Raw genomic sequence first — 16,866 nt, 5'->3', positions numbered from 1 at the left:
ACAAAAAATTGTTTGGCATATTACTTGGGAGATCTGTACTTGGATGTAATTTTTTTCTCATGGGCTTTCCATAATATTTTTCTGCAGAAATTAAACTTATATTACAAGTTCGCAGCCTGTACATTTGCCAAAAAAACCATGAAAACCAAAACCAACCAAACAAGAACCCCCCCCCAAAAAAAAAAAATTAAAAAAATTTTCAAAGCACAGATTGAAGCATTATTATTGTGTTGAATTTTAGAGAAATTCCACACTTCCAAATGGGTATCAATTTTGGGAGGTATTACACATTATAAAATATAACAAAGTCAACTCCTTTCCCCTGATAAAATCAATAGCAATTGCACTTGCTACTGCTACATTAATTTCAGTGGGGGAAATGCTACCATGTCCAAGTGACAGAACAATAAGTTTTCTAAATTGTTCAGTGTCAAACTGGTCACTGCAAGGGGTCAAAATATTAAGTCATGAAAAGAACTGGAAGATGAACAAACTTTGCAAGAAGAAATGCAAAACCAAACTTTAGCTCACCATAACTTCCTTGTAAATGGCTATGCATTACTGCTCATATTGAAAGAAAACTATTCAACCCCCAAAAATCCTTAATTAATTAAATTTTCATGCATGTTTTTGGTGCAATCTTATTTCAGATCTCTTGCAAACTTTCTGAACTTTTGATGGCATTTGTGATATTCTGCAGAATTCCAGTGTTTCCTACATATTTCCAATGGCCTTTGAACTTAATCTGGAAAGAATGTCTTTGCAATTAATTCTGGAATAAAGGTTCCACCTTAATGGTATTGTGCAATAGCATTTAGTTTTCACTTCTGGAGCTGGCCATCAGATACTACATGCTCCCCCTCCCATACCATTCAATACTCTTGCCACATTTTAGAAGTATCAAAAACCTACATCTAAAACCCTTTCCAAAAACAGTATGGAAAAAATGAAAATTATTTTTAAAATGAACTATTAACAGATCCCTCATTTTTTTTCTCCAACTGTTCACTATTTCTTCTCTTTGATCAGTCATTTGCATTTTGTCTTTTAAAATGCTCTTATCTAGAACATCCATTATTACTGCATGAATCAGAGGAGCAGTGACAAAGCAGCAAATTTTAACAATGTGTTCTGTTTGTTTTAGGAAACTTAGAGGCACATGCAGAATATATGGAATCTTTATTTATTTACTTACATTCCTTACTAACTGACTGACTTCCATCATAGAGGATATGGCCATGAAATAACAGATAAAGTGGCACAGAGGAACAGAACAATTTCATGACAACTCATGTTGTCCTCCTGCCATGGCTAATGCAGTCACAGCTTTTAGATTGATATCTTTCCTCATGTGATATTCTGTGAAATAATTTATGAGTAGAGGATCTTTTTTGTACCATGTTTCATGGCATATATTTTTTTCTGGCTTTACATTTATTTTTAAGTACTAAATCGGGAATTTAACAATAAGTATCTGGCTTTGTCTTGGTTGTGAGTTATCACCAAATCTAAAATATGACACAGTTTATACCCCCAAAACTTGATTCCTAAAATATTTTCCAGGAAAAAGATACTGTCCTTTAATCAAATTTATTTTACAGAAAACTGCAAAATACTAGCAGCTCAATTTCCTTGTATTTGACTTCCAAAAGATTATAAAGTCATGAATTTCTACTTGACAATAAGCAGTAATAAACTGTATGTCAGATACAAAGCTGCATATGCAAAAGCACCCAAAAGGGGCTAAAATTATCAAATAATTTTCATTACAAAAATTATCTTGCACTGTATAACCATAGTGGATTATGCATTAGAATGATAGTTCTGAGGATGACAACAATCAGAGTGTATGGAAGACAAAGAGGACACGAATCTAAAGAAATTATTGAGAGACCCTTCAGTGGACAGATGTGCAAAGGATAAAGTATTATTAACTTTCACATTTACTCTGCTACAAATTTTTTCCTAATTTTCATTTTATGCAAAATACGTGGTTTAAAGACACTTCTATGTAGAATTACTGAAAACCTATTCTTAATTTATGAGGTGAACTGCTGTCTGTGTTATATTGGATTTGACTTGCTTTATTAAATATTTCTGTGAAAATTGGATGACTTTTATCGGGTGTCATGACTGATATACTAGATCCTAATTCTTTTTTCACAACTTTTTTTCATTAAAGAACAAATGTGACACAGAAGAAATATGCTGCTGTATTTTTTGCACTAGTCTGCTAAAAAAAGCAAGCAACAAAATTTTCATAGCTGTCATTCAACCAAATATTGACCTATTTTGTGAGATAAAACAGGGACCCAAAAAGACTGATGGCAAAGACAGATGTACATGTGAACCTATATGCTTTTGGGTTATCTTATCTTATATAGCCATAGTTTTTGGTTCAGGTAAGACTATCAGTCACTAGCAGAAGGCATTTTTATTCTTTAAATTAAGGGTATCTGTTTTATTCATTGCTAAGTTTAATATTCAGGAAACTTTTACATACGCAAATTTGATTTTGGAAAGGGATTTTTTTATTAGCTTCTGCAGTTTGATTAGCACTCATTAAAATGCAGTAGGATATTCTTTACAACAAACTCTGTCAGTCAGGTCAGGTTTCTCACATACATTAAAACGAAACCCCAGCTAGAAATAAAGAAAACACAAAGGAAGAAATAGAGAGAGAAAGGAAAAAGATGGGGATGAGAGCACAAAGCAATCAGATTTGGTGTTACCAGCCAGCAGAAGTTTTAAAAAAAATTAGATCACCGAGTGAAATCGTACATTTACTCGGAGAGAGCATCCTTTGGCATTGCCTTCTGGGTGATCTCTGAGCTCCTCCAGCTTTCGATGGAGCTACATGTAAACATCAGAAAATGAATTGACAAAGCAACCTGTTCTCTTGTCACAGTTTTTTTTTTCCCCCTTCATTTTTCTTTTGCTCTTTGTTTTGTGTTTTGTTTTATTTTGTTTTTGATAAACCATAACATAATGCATTTCTCACTGCCTCTGCCAAAACATTTCAAGACATCAAAGTGCTTTGAACAACACAGACATACAAGGCTCAGTCAACTTGGAATCTGGAAGCAAGATATCTTTGCTTAACATGGCTCTTTTTCACTACAGGCAAAAGAAAAGAAAAATCAAGGGAACTATAATGCTACTGAATCTCTGCTACATTGTTGTTTTTTTTTTCTTATTTTTTAGCAAGGCTGTGTTCCAGAATTTATTTCCATAAAAAGAATTTTTAGGGAAAAATATTTTATTTAATAAAATACATTTTACTTTGTTAAAATATAATATTTTAAATTTTTGTTTCCATGAAATGAATACTTTCATGTTTGGGATCCTCAATTATGATTTCCCATTTTCTATAAGGAGGATTTTCTATTTACATATAAATTTAAGGCAATGGCATTAAATCAGATAAAGAAATATTAATCCAAAAAGAGCGAGCTATCAATGGGTCTTTATAATAACAGGTGAAAGCCAACATCTAAATAAGCTACATCTTCTGCATATATGCATGCATTATGCATCTAGACTTGTATGTGATGACTGATGCCTCAAAATGCATGGGTCACTGCAATCACAAATGGAATTTTCAAAAACAGCTCAGAAACTGTGGCTGTCTTATATTTTTACCTGTGTGAATTCAGTGGTCCTGAATGTCTCCCCCTGAAACAGAGCCTCATTCATGTACACTGCTCTTCTCATCTACACTGTAATTAAGACATCTTCCCAAAACACAAGATGAAAAGATAAAGCCTCACAGACAGTGAGGAATACTACAGATGCCTCCACCTAGAACTTGTATAAACAAGTAGCAACTGGCTTCTTTTTCTATGCTAAGATCAATTTAAATGGAGGCATTACTGGAAAGAGGTGCATAATTAATCCTTTCCCTCCCCTTCTTTGTGCTCAGTGAAATAAAATTTTCACAAAGAGCAGTTGTAGAACAGTGTTAGAGAACAGAGAGGATGGCTTGTGCTGGAACAAATGCAATACACTTACATACAAAACTAAAACCAAAGATCATAAACCAAGAAGACAGGAAAGGTAAGGAGAATGCAGAAAAAGAAATAAATAATTAGGGGTTGAGAAAGTGCTAAAAGGAAATAAAGCAGGAAAAAAGGGAAAAACTGGATAGCTGAAACAGGCAACTCGAGATCAAAATGGCTTGGACTGCATATGATCAGCATCTTGGTTCAAAACCATTTATCAGGGTGTAAAACTGTATATGGTGGGTACTGGTTTAGATATCTGCCTGTTCTGTTTAGCAACCTAAATATTTGTTTATGTTTATATAAACATTAAAAGGCAGAAGATGCTATCAGCATAACAGTGGCTCCATTCTTATTAGTCTCCCATGAATAGCTTTCATTTGATCTTTCTCTACTTTGATTTTTTTTTCCCTAATTTAAAGGCTATATATATTTGAAATATTCAACTCTCTTGAAATGGTATTTTGCAGAATTAAATGCAAAAAGTGTGAACACTGTAAAAGTTTAATTATGTTTCAAGATGGGAAGCAGTAGTTTGAGGATGAGTAAATCACTTCTCTATGTAACAGGCAGATCAGAGAAGTGGTTTAATCATGATCACAAAATTACTTAAAGGCACTTTAAAAAGGCTGTTATTAACTCTTACTTCTAGTGACACCCAATGCTACCTAACTGGCAGCCTGCCTTCAATAGGTTGTTCTATGTGTAGCACAGAAACAAACAAAATGTGACCCAACAGCAATAAGAATACTGAAATAAAAATGATGTGATGATGAGAAATGGAAAAGCCCCTTCCCTCCCTCCCCACACCTCCCCCTTCAAAAGGAAAAGTGTAGGCTATAGAAGAAAACTTGCAAAATAAATGTTAGAAACATATTTACTTTGAGGGATCCAACTCTACTAGCAACTCCTTTGCTTTCATCCGGCCGTCTAATTTGCTACAATGGGGGAAGATGGGTAAAAAAGACAGAAGAATAAAGAAAAAGTGAACTTAAAAAAATTTCCACACAATCAGTTAGCAGTACATGCAAGACATCAATTTGACTCTCTGAGACACCTCTAAAGGACAAAGACACAGACTCTAATTTCCAGAATAAATGACACTTTATCATGGCATTTTAAACTTGCTTTGTTGATCACTTCTTTCTCAGTATATTACCAATCTGGCGTATGTTACATACTGAATTCACTAACATTTTTGAAAGAATACATGTTACTTATCTGATTTGGATACTAAGAATAATGAAATTCTAAAACTCTAACTGAAGAAAAAACCCCTCTATATCTTCTATAAATCATATGAGCAGAGTATGCAATAACTGGGAGCCTGCAAGTATCATGATTGATACCTGAAAGAATGCAATACAGATTCCTATTGACCCAGGCCTAGAGATTTTAGCCACTGCTATCAAGATTCCCAGTTAAAAATTATGCTGCCCAACCAGAAAATTTTAATGCCAGACCAATAGTAGATTTTTATTTAAAATATTTAAATAACTGTGTATATGACCCCCAACATTTCCTATCTGATTACTTTTCCTTTATTATATATGGGTTTTCCTAGATGATGCAGAGAATGGAAGAAACAAATGAGGTAGCTGCTTAAAAGGCTTCATATTTTTAGAAGCATGCAAAATAAAATTCATTTACAGCAAAAGTTATTTTTAGAATGTCTTAATCTGGTAAATATACCTCTTTTACCAGTAAAGTGAACATGTGTCATTTGAAGCAGAGAGGAAGAAGACAATAAAAATTACTTTAGTGACAACCTAGTAGTCTGAGCCAAGACTGAACTGAAAGTTCTTATTATCTTAACTAAAACAAAATCCCACACAACTGAGGTGAACCCTTTCAAATCACAGTAACTGTCTTTAAGAAATCTCAGCAAGGAAGCCAAAGATTGAATGAACCATGGAAATTCAACTATGCTTTATGCTCTCTGCAGCATGCTAGCAAGGCACAAATTAAATTGTCCTGCTTGTTTTTGCCTGACCCACACAAAACAGAATTTCCCCTTCAAAAAACAGTCAACTGAGTGTTTTGGTTTTTTACTTGTTATTTTTACTTGTATTTGATTCTCATGAAAACAATGCAACTAAACAAAATCTTAACAATTTAAGTTTTTTGTTTGGACAGGAAGTTAATTAGCAAAATACAATGGAAACATTTATGTTAATTGTTGCTTTCCTTCCTTGGTCTTATGACATTAAAATAGCATCCGATTTGAACTCTCAAGTGAAACGCTGTCACTACTGCTATCCTGGGACTCCAAAAATCTCCACTCAATGCTAGTATACAGACCAAGAAGAAACAGTCATTCTTAAATAAACTATGTTTCCTTTAGAAGACAAATTCAATTAAAATATATGCAGTTGCAATTGAGTTACTACATATTAGATGTGTATTTACTAACTGAGAAAAAAAGAGTACCTCAATTTGGAAAAAGATCTTTAGTTGAACACAAAAACATTGTGAGTTAGAGCAAAGATGCTTTCCCCAACATCCTGGTTAGGTATTACCATCCCAATAATAAAACATAATCTAGTAGAACTGCAATTCATTTTATCAAGTTGACACTTTTAAAATTAATAAGAAATTAAGATTTTTTTGAAAATGAGAAATAAGAAAAATTAAATACTTATAATCTCACAAAATGACATGGAAGTAGGGCATTAAGAAAAGTGACAGCAATATGCACTGCCCCTCAGGGGGTAGGTTTTTCTTGCATTACTCACCAATTGCTACTGCTCAAGTAGTTCCGAAGGTTTAAATTCAGTTAGAAATGAGATTGGAGATATTACAGGTGCATATACCTAATATTATTTAGTCTTTCTTCAAAATATACATGGAAAATAATACACAATGTGTACACTGTGAGCAATGAAGTTCTAAATGCTTGCATATATAAATTGCAAGGAGATAATTTAAGTTTAAGTCTTGATTTATATCATGGCACAGTTAATATACATGACAACATGTTTTCTACAGGAACATTGCAGAGTGCAACTTGAATGCTTCTCAAGGGATGAATCAGAATTACAAGAGTATTGCACAAACTATGCTACATCTGTTCTGGGAATTAAATAGGGTATTACCAAGAAAGCAAGGGACAGCAGGAATAAAAACCCATATCTTTCTCATAGCAAATACAACAGAAAGGAATTCAGATGTATCCTTATCTTTGTCTGGTCAACTGTAGGATGATCTAGAAGTTATAATTCAGAAAATGGCATGGATTATACATCCCTTGTTTTTCAGAAACTCAGCCAACACAAGAACCCTGTAACAGATGAACACTGGTAAATTGAAAAGATTATAATGAAAAATGTGTGCAAGTGATCTAAATCAAAAGTATCTATACCACAACACAAGCTAAATAAGTGGTTAAAAGATGAGGTAGAAGCAACACCAAGTAGTTATGGGCAAAATGGTACCTGAAGAACCTGAGGGTTTTGGAACACTCTGAAGGTGATGGATGAAGACAACATAAAGAAGGAAGAAGGGTGCTGTGTAGGGAACATTCCAGGAAACTAGGAAGGTATAATGCACTGACAGTTTATAAATGCGTTATATTTACATCCCTTTCTTATTCACAATGGAATAACAGCAGGAGTTAATAGCTAAAAATTAGCTATGGGTATCCCTGTCTTTATATCTGAAGAACAAGGTGGAGTTACAGTGGGAGTAGAATGAGATAGGAAGCCAGTCAAAGAAAACCTAGGAAGCAAGGAAATCAGAACCAAAGAGTGAGCAAAGAGGAATGATCAAATATGGTTAATGGATTTGTCAGAAGATGAAAGAACAGAAAATATTTCCTAAGCAGAAGTCTCACATATGGTTTTGGTGTTAGTCCAATACCTTCTACTTAATAGAGCACGTGAGAAATGAACCTGTTATCTTCACCCTTGATTTTACTCCAAAAAAATAATTTAGAAAACCTAACCTTATGTAAGTATCTAATGTATCTAATCTATCAGTTATACTTGTCATAAAGGAAGAACAGCTCTGAACAATTACCTAATCTGAGACTCTGCCTTTGCTGGATTTATTGAAAGGAAGAGTTCCACAACAGGAGAAATTTAACAAACATTTACCACTATCCACCTTAGACTCCTTCCCCTTTCTGATAAAACACTCTATTTGTGCTGCTCTAAAGTTTCCCTGCTTACATTCCGACATAGAAACTTGAATTTTGCAGGACCTAAGCTTTTCAGGAAAATGTTTTCTCATCCATAGTCACCAAAATGCCAAACCTCTGCCAGATTTTTTCCAAAATCCTAGGCAACATATGAATGGTTCATAATCACAACATCTTTTTGATATGATTAAATTACTTAATTCTGAAATTGAATAAAAGCAAAACTCACAATACTTATTTTTTGCAGCAATAGTTTAAAGAGGTGTCAAGTACCTTTATTCGATGACCTGGGCACACAATGTAGGAATCATAATAATTAAAGGTATGAGATTATATTACACAGCAGCCAAATCAAGTTCAGATTATTTGCTGTACACATAAGAAAAACAACTGTTCTCACACTTGATTACTACTACAGAGATCATAAATGAATGGTGAATAAAGAAAACTGTTATTATTACTTGTGGAACATCACCGAGTCTGCAAAGAGATGATTTGGCAGGTATCTTATACCACATATCCCTGACAACTTGTGATGACAGCACTTTCTGTTTCCTTCCACAAACATAGTCCCTGTCAGTTTCCAGCCATTGCCTCTTACTGCGTTTAGCTGGAAGTTCCCTTGTGCTTCTAACCTAGCTGCCTTAGGCAATGTGCAGTGCAAGGGAATTAATATCCTCTACTGAATACCAAATCATGAAACTTGCTTGCATCATATTTGTCAATGTGAGTCCCCATGCTGTTATGAAATATTTATGAAGTTGTACATTCCATGAGAAAATAAGACTTTCCTTGTTTTTTTTTTTTTTTTTTTAAGTTTTATCTGCCATTATTTCCTTCCAGTTACTGTTTTATCTCAAAGTGCAGGGCATCATGCTGAGAAAGGTATGATCAGTTTTGGAAATCTAGAACAAAACTACACATGTGATGCTCCTACTTTTGTTCACTTCCTTCAGTAGAATTCCACAATATACCCTGAAATTGCTTTTAATTTTTTTTCCTCTCCAAGGGCCATTCAATTAATCAAGGAAAAATAGAAGAAAAACAATAGGATAAGCTCTAGTCCAGCTTAAAGAGGTGTTTTGTGATTCAGTGAAAATGTAGGTGGATATATAAAAAAAGATGAAAATGATCTTAAATATAAATGTATTAAGAAGAAAAAAACATTAAACCAGAAGAGAAATTAAATGTGAGTCAGCATATATTCAAACAGCTCCCGCATGAAGGGGCTCTGAGAGAATACAACATATAAAGAACAGGGATATTTAGAGGCCATCAAGAATATGCTATCAAAAGCTTGGAGACTTCTCCAATTGATAAAGTGCATTCAACAAGAAAAGGAGGTGCAGCTGATAAAGAGAAACTACATAACATATTGTTATACCATTATGTTCCAAATAAATGTTCTTGAAATCTCTCACACAAGTTCTCACAGAGTTCATATTAACAGAGAAACATATCTCAAAAGTAACTCAACTGGCAATGATTTCATATCAGTTGGCCAGAAACAAAAAATCTTACATATTGGCCACATCACATAAGGGAACTGAATCCAAAGGAGACTTAAACTTATGAAGATGGAAAATGCATTTCTGACCCTAAAGAATGTTAATCGAGTTCAAAGTATGCAACAAACTGAAAAGTAGTGAAGGGTAGTGACATCCAAGTGAGAAAAAAAGAGAAACTGTAAATATTCGATGTCTGGCAAGAAGCAATTTTAGTTAGTGAAGTAATTACATACTAGTTGTGAACAACCTCAATGGTGGGGACAGTGACTGCCAACTTCCAAATATTATATAATACAATACTGGTCTAGGTGGCTGTTTTACAACCCTTACTTGCCTAATCAAGAGTGGAAAATTCTGACAGAAATCCAAACTTCAACTTGAATTCTCTTCCCTGATAAGAACGGTGTTCTACATCAAGTGAGCAGCTTCTACTGCTAACATGCTAACAAAGAGCTTAATACATTTTTAATATGGCAGCAAATCAATTTAAGTTAAAAAATGCATTATGTATAACTTCTACATCCATGCATAAAAAATAGATTTGCACTTGAAAGTGTTTTTACTTCTGCAGTTTTATGGCAGACAAACACCAATTAGAGGGGGCTTCTTAAATAAATGGGGAATATTTCAAACAAGGGAATACAGGCTGCTATAACAATCACATACTTTCTCAGCCAATAAACATATTCACATCAGTGCATTATACCACAGTTTGGCATAAAAATGTTATTAATTTTTGCTGCACTTATTAATTTGCACTTTATTAAATTGCTGCACTTCTTGATAACATTAAACCTTAACATTAAACAAAAGCAAAATGTATGTGAATGCTATTGGATGCAAATAAAACATCATTGATCATACCATCTCAAATTTTGTTCACACTACCCACAATTTTTTTTTTTCAAATGGGCACTACTACTCATACTGTTCCATGTGTAGGAATAAACACAGTGCAGGTGGAACAAGCAGTGGTAAAAAGTATAGCAATTTTCTTTCTGTTTTAAAACTAGTATCATCACTAGATCAAATGCTCTGTTAACACACATAATGGCAAAGATAATGTAACCATGTCCTTACACAAGAGACTTTGTACACTGGCAATTTTACACCAACATTTGTCAGTTCTTTAAACATATCTATTGACTTCAGTGAAATTTAATGTTCAGAAATAAAATCTAAAAGTCGATAGGTGAAATGCACAGCCAAGGCATGACAGACTACAATATATACAAACATTACATAGTGCCTCTATTTGTAGTGACTTAAAGTCCTAAATCTCATTTAAACTAGAGATCTGGGCATATGAGAGCTTGGTCCTTACTGTCACTACAAAGTGAACAGCTGAACAACTGTCCTCTCACACAGCAGAAGTTTTGCAAATCCTTCTACCTGCTCAGCACTGCCTTTCAGACACTTCTTCCTGACCAAAGCCCTTCCTTTTCTCATAATGCTGCTGCTGTCTCCTGCATCCAAGCTACTTCCTACTCTTCTTCAAACACTAAGTCCTGCAGCCTCATCACTCAAGAGCCACAAATATTGCTTTGGTCGATATCAGACCTTTACTATTCAAACTTCACATCCAATTTCTCCTCAATTAAATACTTTCAACCCTTTCATTTCAGACTAATTTGATCATTTTTTCACTGTCTGCTGGCACATTTTGCTCCTCACCTATGCCTGCAGCCTCAGTGATTCCCTAGTTTTCCCTACAAAAGAAAACAGAATTTGCACCTCATGTTCGTGGCAAGTTTTTCGAAACCCACTCAACTATCCCATGTATCAGAAATCTGTCTTGGCAAGCAGTAAAGGTCATGTTTAAGGCAAAAATAAAAACATCCGAGTCCTGGGTGGTGAAGTTCTGTATTCTTTTTATATATCTTTTCCAAACTGACAATTCACTTCTGAATGTGCTATTTTGCCTTGCTGTCCTAAGCTGAATTTAAGTTTTAAAAGCTGCAGCAGACACAGGGTTATAACACATACAGTGGTAAACACTGTCCTTTAAACACTTTTAGACACTAAGCTATCAAAGATACCTCCATGGTCACTGAGAAAATTGTTGCACCAATGAAGTAACTTAGAAGTGACCTGATGATGGGAGAAGTAGATGATAAAGCAAACCAGCTCTTTGGTAGGGTTATAAAGCAAATAGCTACTCTTTTTGACCATTTCTACCACCAATATTAATGGAGAGATGTTTGCACTGGGGCTCAGTGTAACAAGGAAGATCTCACCATTCTGAAAACAGATGGGGCAGTGGGACTTTAAAGGGAAAAGGACAAGTGCCTTTAAGGCTTCTCTTCAAATATCTGTAACAGCCTATATTTTATCCTTTTGACTAGACAGGGGTGTGTTTGGAAAATCTGTGTAAACACATCTTGCCAATGCATTTCCTCACACTTATACATCCTGAGGAGTTCAACTGTGAAAGAGGAGTGGAAGGGTTGGTAATGATATTGGAAAAGGGTGTATCCACTAAAGCCACAGGAAACAAAGCAGTGAGAGGACAACATCAGAAGATTAAATTAAGATGGAAAGAGCTGGTGCACAATTCACTTTGCAGAAGCTTAAAACAATATGACCTTTAAGTGGCCAAGTACTAACAATAACCTGGTCAATGGCCAAGGTCAATCTTTGTCCATACTAACAGTGCTGTTGAGTGAAACCATAGTCCAATGAGGCTGTCTACAAACTTCGTAAAGCAAACACCATGTTGCAAAGCACTGCAATGCAAACACGTAAGGACTCCTTGCTCAAAGGTGCTCCTCACATTTTGAAAAACTGCATATAAAAGAAAAAAAGCAGTCTTAAGAAATAAACTGCAACATGTGATGTAAATCTGAAAAAAAGCCAGCAGCTGGTTTGATATCTTGCCAAACCTGTTACTGTTTCTTACAGAATGATTTCCATAAACTACTGTAAGGTAATCAAGTGGGAGGCCCTGTTTCCAACACAAACATTGGAGAGAAATATGTTCCACTCTAAGTGCTTTGAATATCTCACCTTAAGGATTCCTATTTTTTTATAGACTTGTTCTATATAGACTTTCTCCACTATTGCTAGTTTAAATAAAAAGCAACATACTGAAATGTAGGTAGGTTTCAGTAAATGTAAATATCAATAAATGTCTACAGAAATTCATATCCAATAATGTGCAATGATGGCGTGGAAGTGATCAGAAATAGAAAAAACCACTTCCTTTCCTTTCAAAGAAGTAAACATACTGTTGAAAACTAATTGAAGAAATCAAATTCTACCCTATTCATAAATGCCTCTTATAAAGAGATAATAAACATTTTGCCTTTGAAAACAAAACTAAAATTATGAGCAAAACAGGGGCAATTCATTTCAGCATGTAAGACTTTGGGATGAGTTTGTTTTAAAGGACAGAAATGAGGGAGCTTGACTTAGTTAATGAAAATAAAATCTGAAAATTTTTACACATCCCTCTTGTCTGGGTGAGGAAAGAATACAAGAAAGGATTGGCCTATTTAAGTTAAAAGTCAAAAAGGCAACTGAGTGCAGACTGAACAATTAGATGGTGAGATTATGAAACAAGGCTTGAGTCTGTTGCAGCCTGAATTGCTGCTAGTAAAGTCTAGGGTAAAGAAGCAGAAAGGGCCTTTGCGTGGCATCCACAGATGTTTAATTCAGCTGTGCAGTGAGATGTTCAGAGTCCCTGGCACACACACATGGAGAATCCAGGTTTCTCTCTCCCAAAAGACCTGGGGGTGACCCTGGTCTCAGGGCAGTACAAGGATGAGGGCCAATCAGGGAATAGGGAGGGAGTGGGTCAGGGACATAGGGACAGACACAGGAACTGGGGAAGGAGCCAATAGGGTCTTAATAGCTTTTTTCAGGGAAGCTTCTTGTGTCTCCCCAACCTAGGGGATGCCCCCCAGGGCCTCCACATGAGCCAGCTGTGCAGAAGAGAAAAGCTATTTTTTGTTTGCTGACCTTTGATGGTATCACATGGTAATGTTAAATATTAGATACTATTCAAAATAGGGGTTAAGATCATAGAACCAGTAGGTGCCATTTTCTTTCAATTCCTCTATTTCCTAAAACCCTTTCAGAAGGTGAAAATGGACTTCAGGGACTATTAGGACACTTGCTAAAGAACCTATCACTTGAAGGGAATTGCATATTTACATCATGACAAAAGCAATGTCTGTCCTTCAGATTCTTGCTTCTCTCTCACATCTTGCATCAGATAGATGTTACTTCTACGATGAAACCAGCAAACTTTTACTGCAGATGATACATTAATCATTGGAACATGCATGTCTTGAAAAAGCTTCATTAGTCTAAATATCAGTTTTGGCTCCTGTGAACACATAACTGCCTGCTGCTAGACTACCTTCAGTTGCCTGTTGTGCTGGCTTTGGCTGGGGTACTGATAATTTTCTTCAAAATAGCTGGCACGGGTCTATGCTTTGAATTTGTGCTGGAAACACTGTCAACAATACAGAGATGGCTTTTCTACTGCTGTGCAGTTCTTGCAACATCATCAAAGCCTCTCCCATTCCTCACCCCAACAGCAAGTGGGCTGGGGGTGCACAAAAACTGGGGATGGGACGCAGCTGGAACAGTTGACCCCAACCAGAGGGATATCCCACCCCGTATATGGTCATGCTCAGCATGTAAGGCTGAGGGAAGAAGGAAAGTGGACACATTTAGAATGAGAGTGTTTGTCTTCCCAAACAGCTGCTACAAGTGATGGAGCCCTGCTCTCCTGGAGATGCCTGATGATCTCATGCCTGCCCATGGCAAGCAGTGAATGAACTCCTTGTATTGCTTTGCTCGTGTGTGCTTTTGCTTTCCCTATTAAATTGCCTTTATCTCGACCCACAAGTTTTCTTGTTTCTACTCTTCTGAATCTCTCCCTCATCCCACTGGCTGGGGAGAGAGTGAACAGCTGTAGGGGGCTTGGTTGCCAGCTGGGGTTAAACTTCAAGAGTCTTTTTGGCACCATACATGGAACTCAAAATGTTTGAGATAATGACAGATTTGATTGAAATGTGCTAGACTGAATTTATAGCTGTTATTTCTGTTCAACTAATAATCAGCAGGCTCCTGTGATTGTCATGGGGCTCACTTGCCTGACTGTATATTAGTCCAGCGCTCCTTAGTGGCTGCTTTTTGCTTTTGCTGCTTGCTGTAGTGCTGTGTGGCCTCAAACCAGCTCTGCCCCAGCCAAAACAAGCATACATGTGCATGAAATGCAGATAATGAGGATGATGATGATGCAAAACTGTAGAAGCATGATACAATATCAAACTGTGACATGCTTGCTTCAATAGCAAAGTAATAGAGATCAGCATAAGAACCCTCCTTGAATGTCTAACAGACATATTAAGGGTGGCAGAGGAAAGAAAGGATGTGTATGGATGGGGAAGCACCAGAAAGCATAGCGGAAGGAACATAAAAATGTTGATGGCATGCAGATTGATAGTTCATTTAGTTCACAACACTTCATGCAGCTTCTGGGGATACCCAAGCAGTAAAATCAGAAAACCTAAAATGATTTACAGACCAAAACAGAGTTGAGCTGTTGAGATGAAATCAGAATGATAAAGAGCACATTTACATAAGGAGAACACAGTACAGCAAGAAAATCTAACATATTCAAGAGGTGGAACAAGATGGAGAGACAAATATCCTTTTTACTATCAGATTCTAAAGAGTATAAAAGATGCATCCAACACTGACTTAAAGGATACTGGCATAAGAAGGATGCTAGAGAAGTTGTGGAGAAGGTCATAGCTGGTGCTGCACATGCTCTCCATCATTTCAAGCTATCCTGACCAGACCGGTTTGGTACACACATATGGATTCTGGACAGACTACTGAATGCATGTTAACTTTGTGCCCCTGAATACATAGATATGAAAGGTTGAATTAAGCCCTTTTTGTTCTAAAATAGCATAAATATTGTTTTAGAGCAATAGCATTGTTCTAAAATAGCATCTCTCCTATAACATCTGGTGCTGAACTTTGCTGCACCATCATTAAATTGTTTACTCTAGTAAGAAAGAACCAACAAGAAGATTGCTGTTTCTCCTTACAGGTACACTTCTAAAACTGCTGATTATTTCATCAGAAAAGAACACAGCAATAAATGATGTGGATTATTTATTATGTCAAGAGTCAGTGAAGGAACAGAAGACTATAGCTGAGCTGTTGTTTAAATCAGGTTAATGTATGAATGGACTATGACACTAAAGAAGAGGAACAAAAGAAAACCGAATTCCTACACACATAAGACTACATGAAAATTCAGCCTATAGGATGCACAGTTTTACTCTTGAAACCATTTTTCATGAGAAAAAGATTTGGTCAATTGACATACGTAATAGGAATTAACAGCCCCATAGAAAAAAGACTGAATGGAAAAGGGAAGACAATGTTTTTCTGATGCCATCTTCAGCAAAACATAAAAATGATCATCAGGTGCTAACAAACTCAACAAGTATCAGTGACAAAACCAGAACTGCAAAACCAGCCTGCAAACAATTCTGTAGAGGTGCATTCACTTTAATTTCTAACTGAAGACACTGGATAAAAATCAGACGTAACTACATAGCTGTTGATGAAAGTAACCCAAACGATTAAACAAACCCTAAAACCCTTATCTTGTCTTACATCAGAATTCAAACCAGAGATTTGTTTTGGATAGGAACTGAAAAGATGTCAGTAAGGCTTCTAATGTGAGAAGGACACACATTTTTCCCTATCTTAAAGAAATGACAAATTGAAGTTACCAGAACTTGAAAATAACACTTGGCCTTGGAAGACAGCACAGTAAGAAATGAAAACTCTTGCTCCCAAAGTTAATTGAAGAAAAAATTTCAAGGAGCAACTGACAATCTGATGCAGTATTAGCATATAGAAACTAGAACTTATGCAATGCACAAGTAAGCCAGGATGTAAGTACTGAAAGATTATTTTCTTCTGAAGGAATAGACATACAGAATAATTACAATTTGAAAAGAAAAAATATTTCTAGGGAAAACCTTTTCTGACTGGTTTGAAATTTTTCACTGGACTTAGGAAAAGAATGAAATTCTGTAGCTTAAGAAATATCAACTAGTGATTAAGACATACAAATGTAAGGAATTTTTGCACATTTGAGCTTCTTTGTATGATTCAATCTATAACAGGTCTGAAAATAAGCTGATTCTGTGACTGCAAGAATTGTTCTGGATGTTCTGCA

At 35.7% G+C, this 16,866-nt stretch overlaps 1 protein-coding gene across 15 annotated transcripts in view; it reads right to left on the bottom strand.

The window, feature by feature from the left end:
• The window catches only part of GPHN (gephyrin), a 269,966-nt gene that overhangs the window by 69,157 nt on the left and 183,943 nt on the right, over positions 1-16,866 (bottom strand). For 9 of the 15 annotated variants that reach the window (XM_077784085.1, XM_077784087.1, XM_077784094.1 and 6 more), the window contains 2 exons: positions 4,883-4,939; positions 2,782-2,853 (listed from right to left, as the gene is read on the bottom strand). The exons of 5 other annotated variants lie outside the window; for them this stretch is intronic. In XM_077784085.1, the coding sequence (XP_077640211.1) occupies positions 2,782-2,853; positions 4,883-4,939 (129 nt within the window). The remainder of the gene's footprint in view (positions 1-2,781; positions 2,854-4,882; positions 4,940-16,866) is intronic. One more of the 15 variants, XM_077784091.1, reaches the window with a different exon arrangement.

The sequence above is a fragment of the Lonchura striata genome, chromosome 6 (genome assembly GCF_046129695.1).
Source record: "Lonchura striata isolate bLonStr1 chromosome 6, bLonStr1.mat, whole genome shotgun sequence".
Lineage (NCBI taxonomy): Eukaryota > Metazoa > Chordata > Aves > Passeriformes > Estrildidae > Lonchura > Lonchura striata.
Note: the sequence above shows the minus strand (reverse complement) of the source record. Positions and strands in the feature narration are given on the sequence as shown.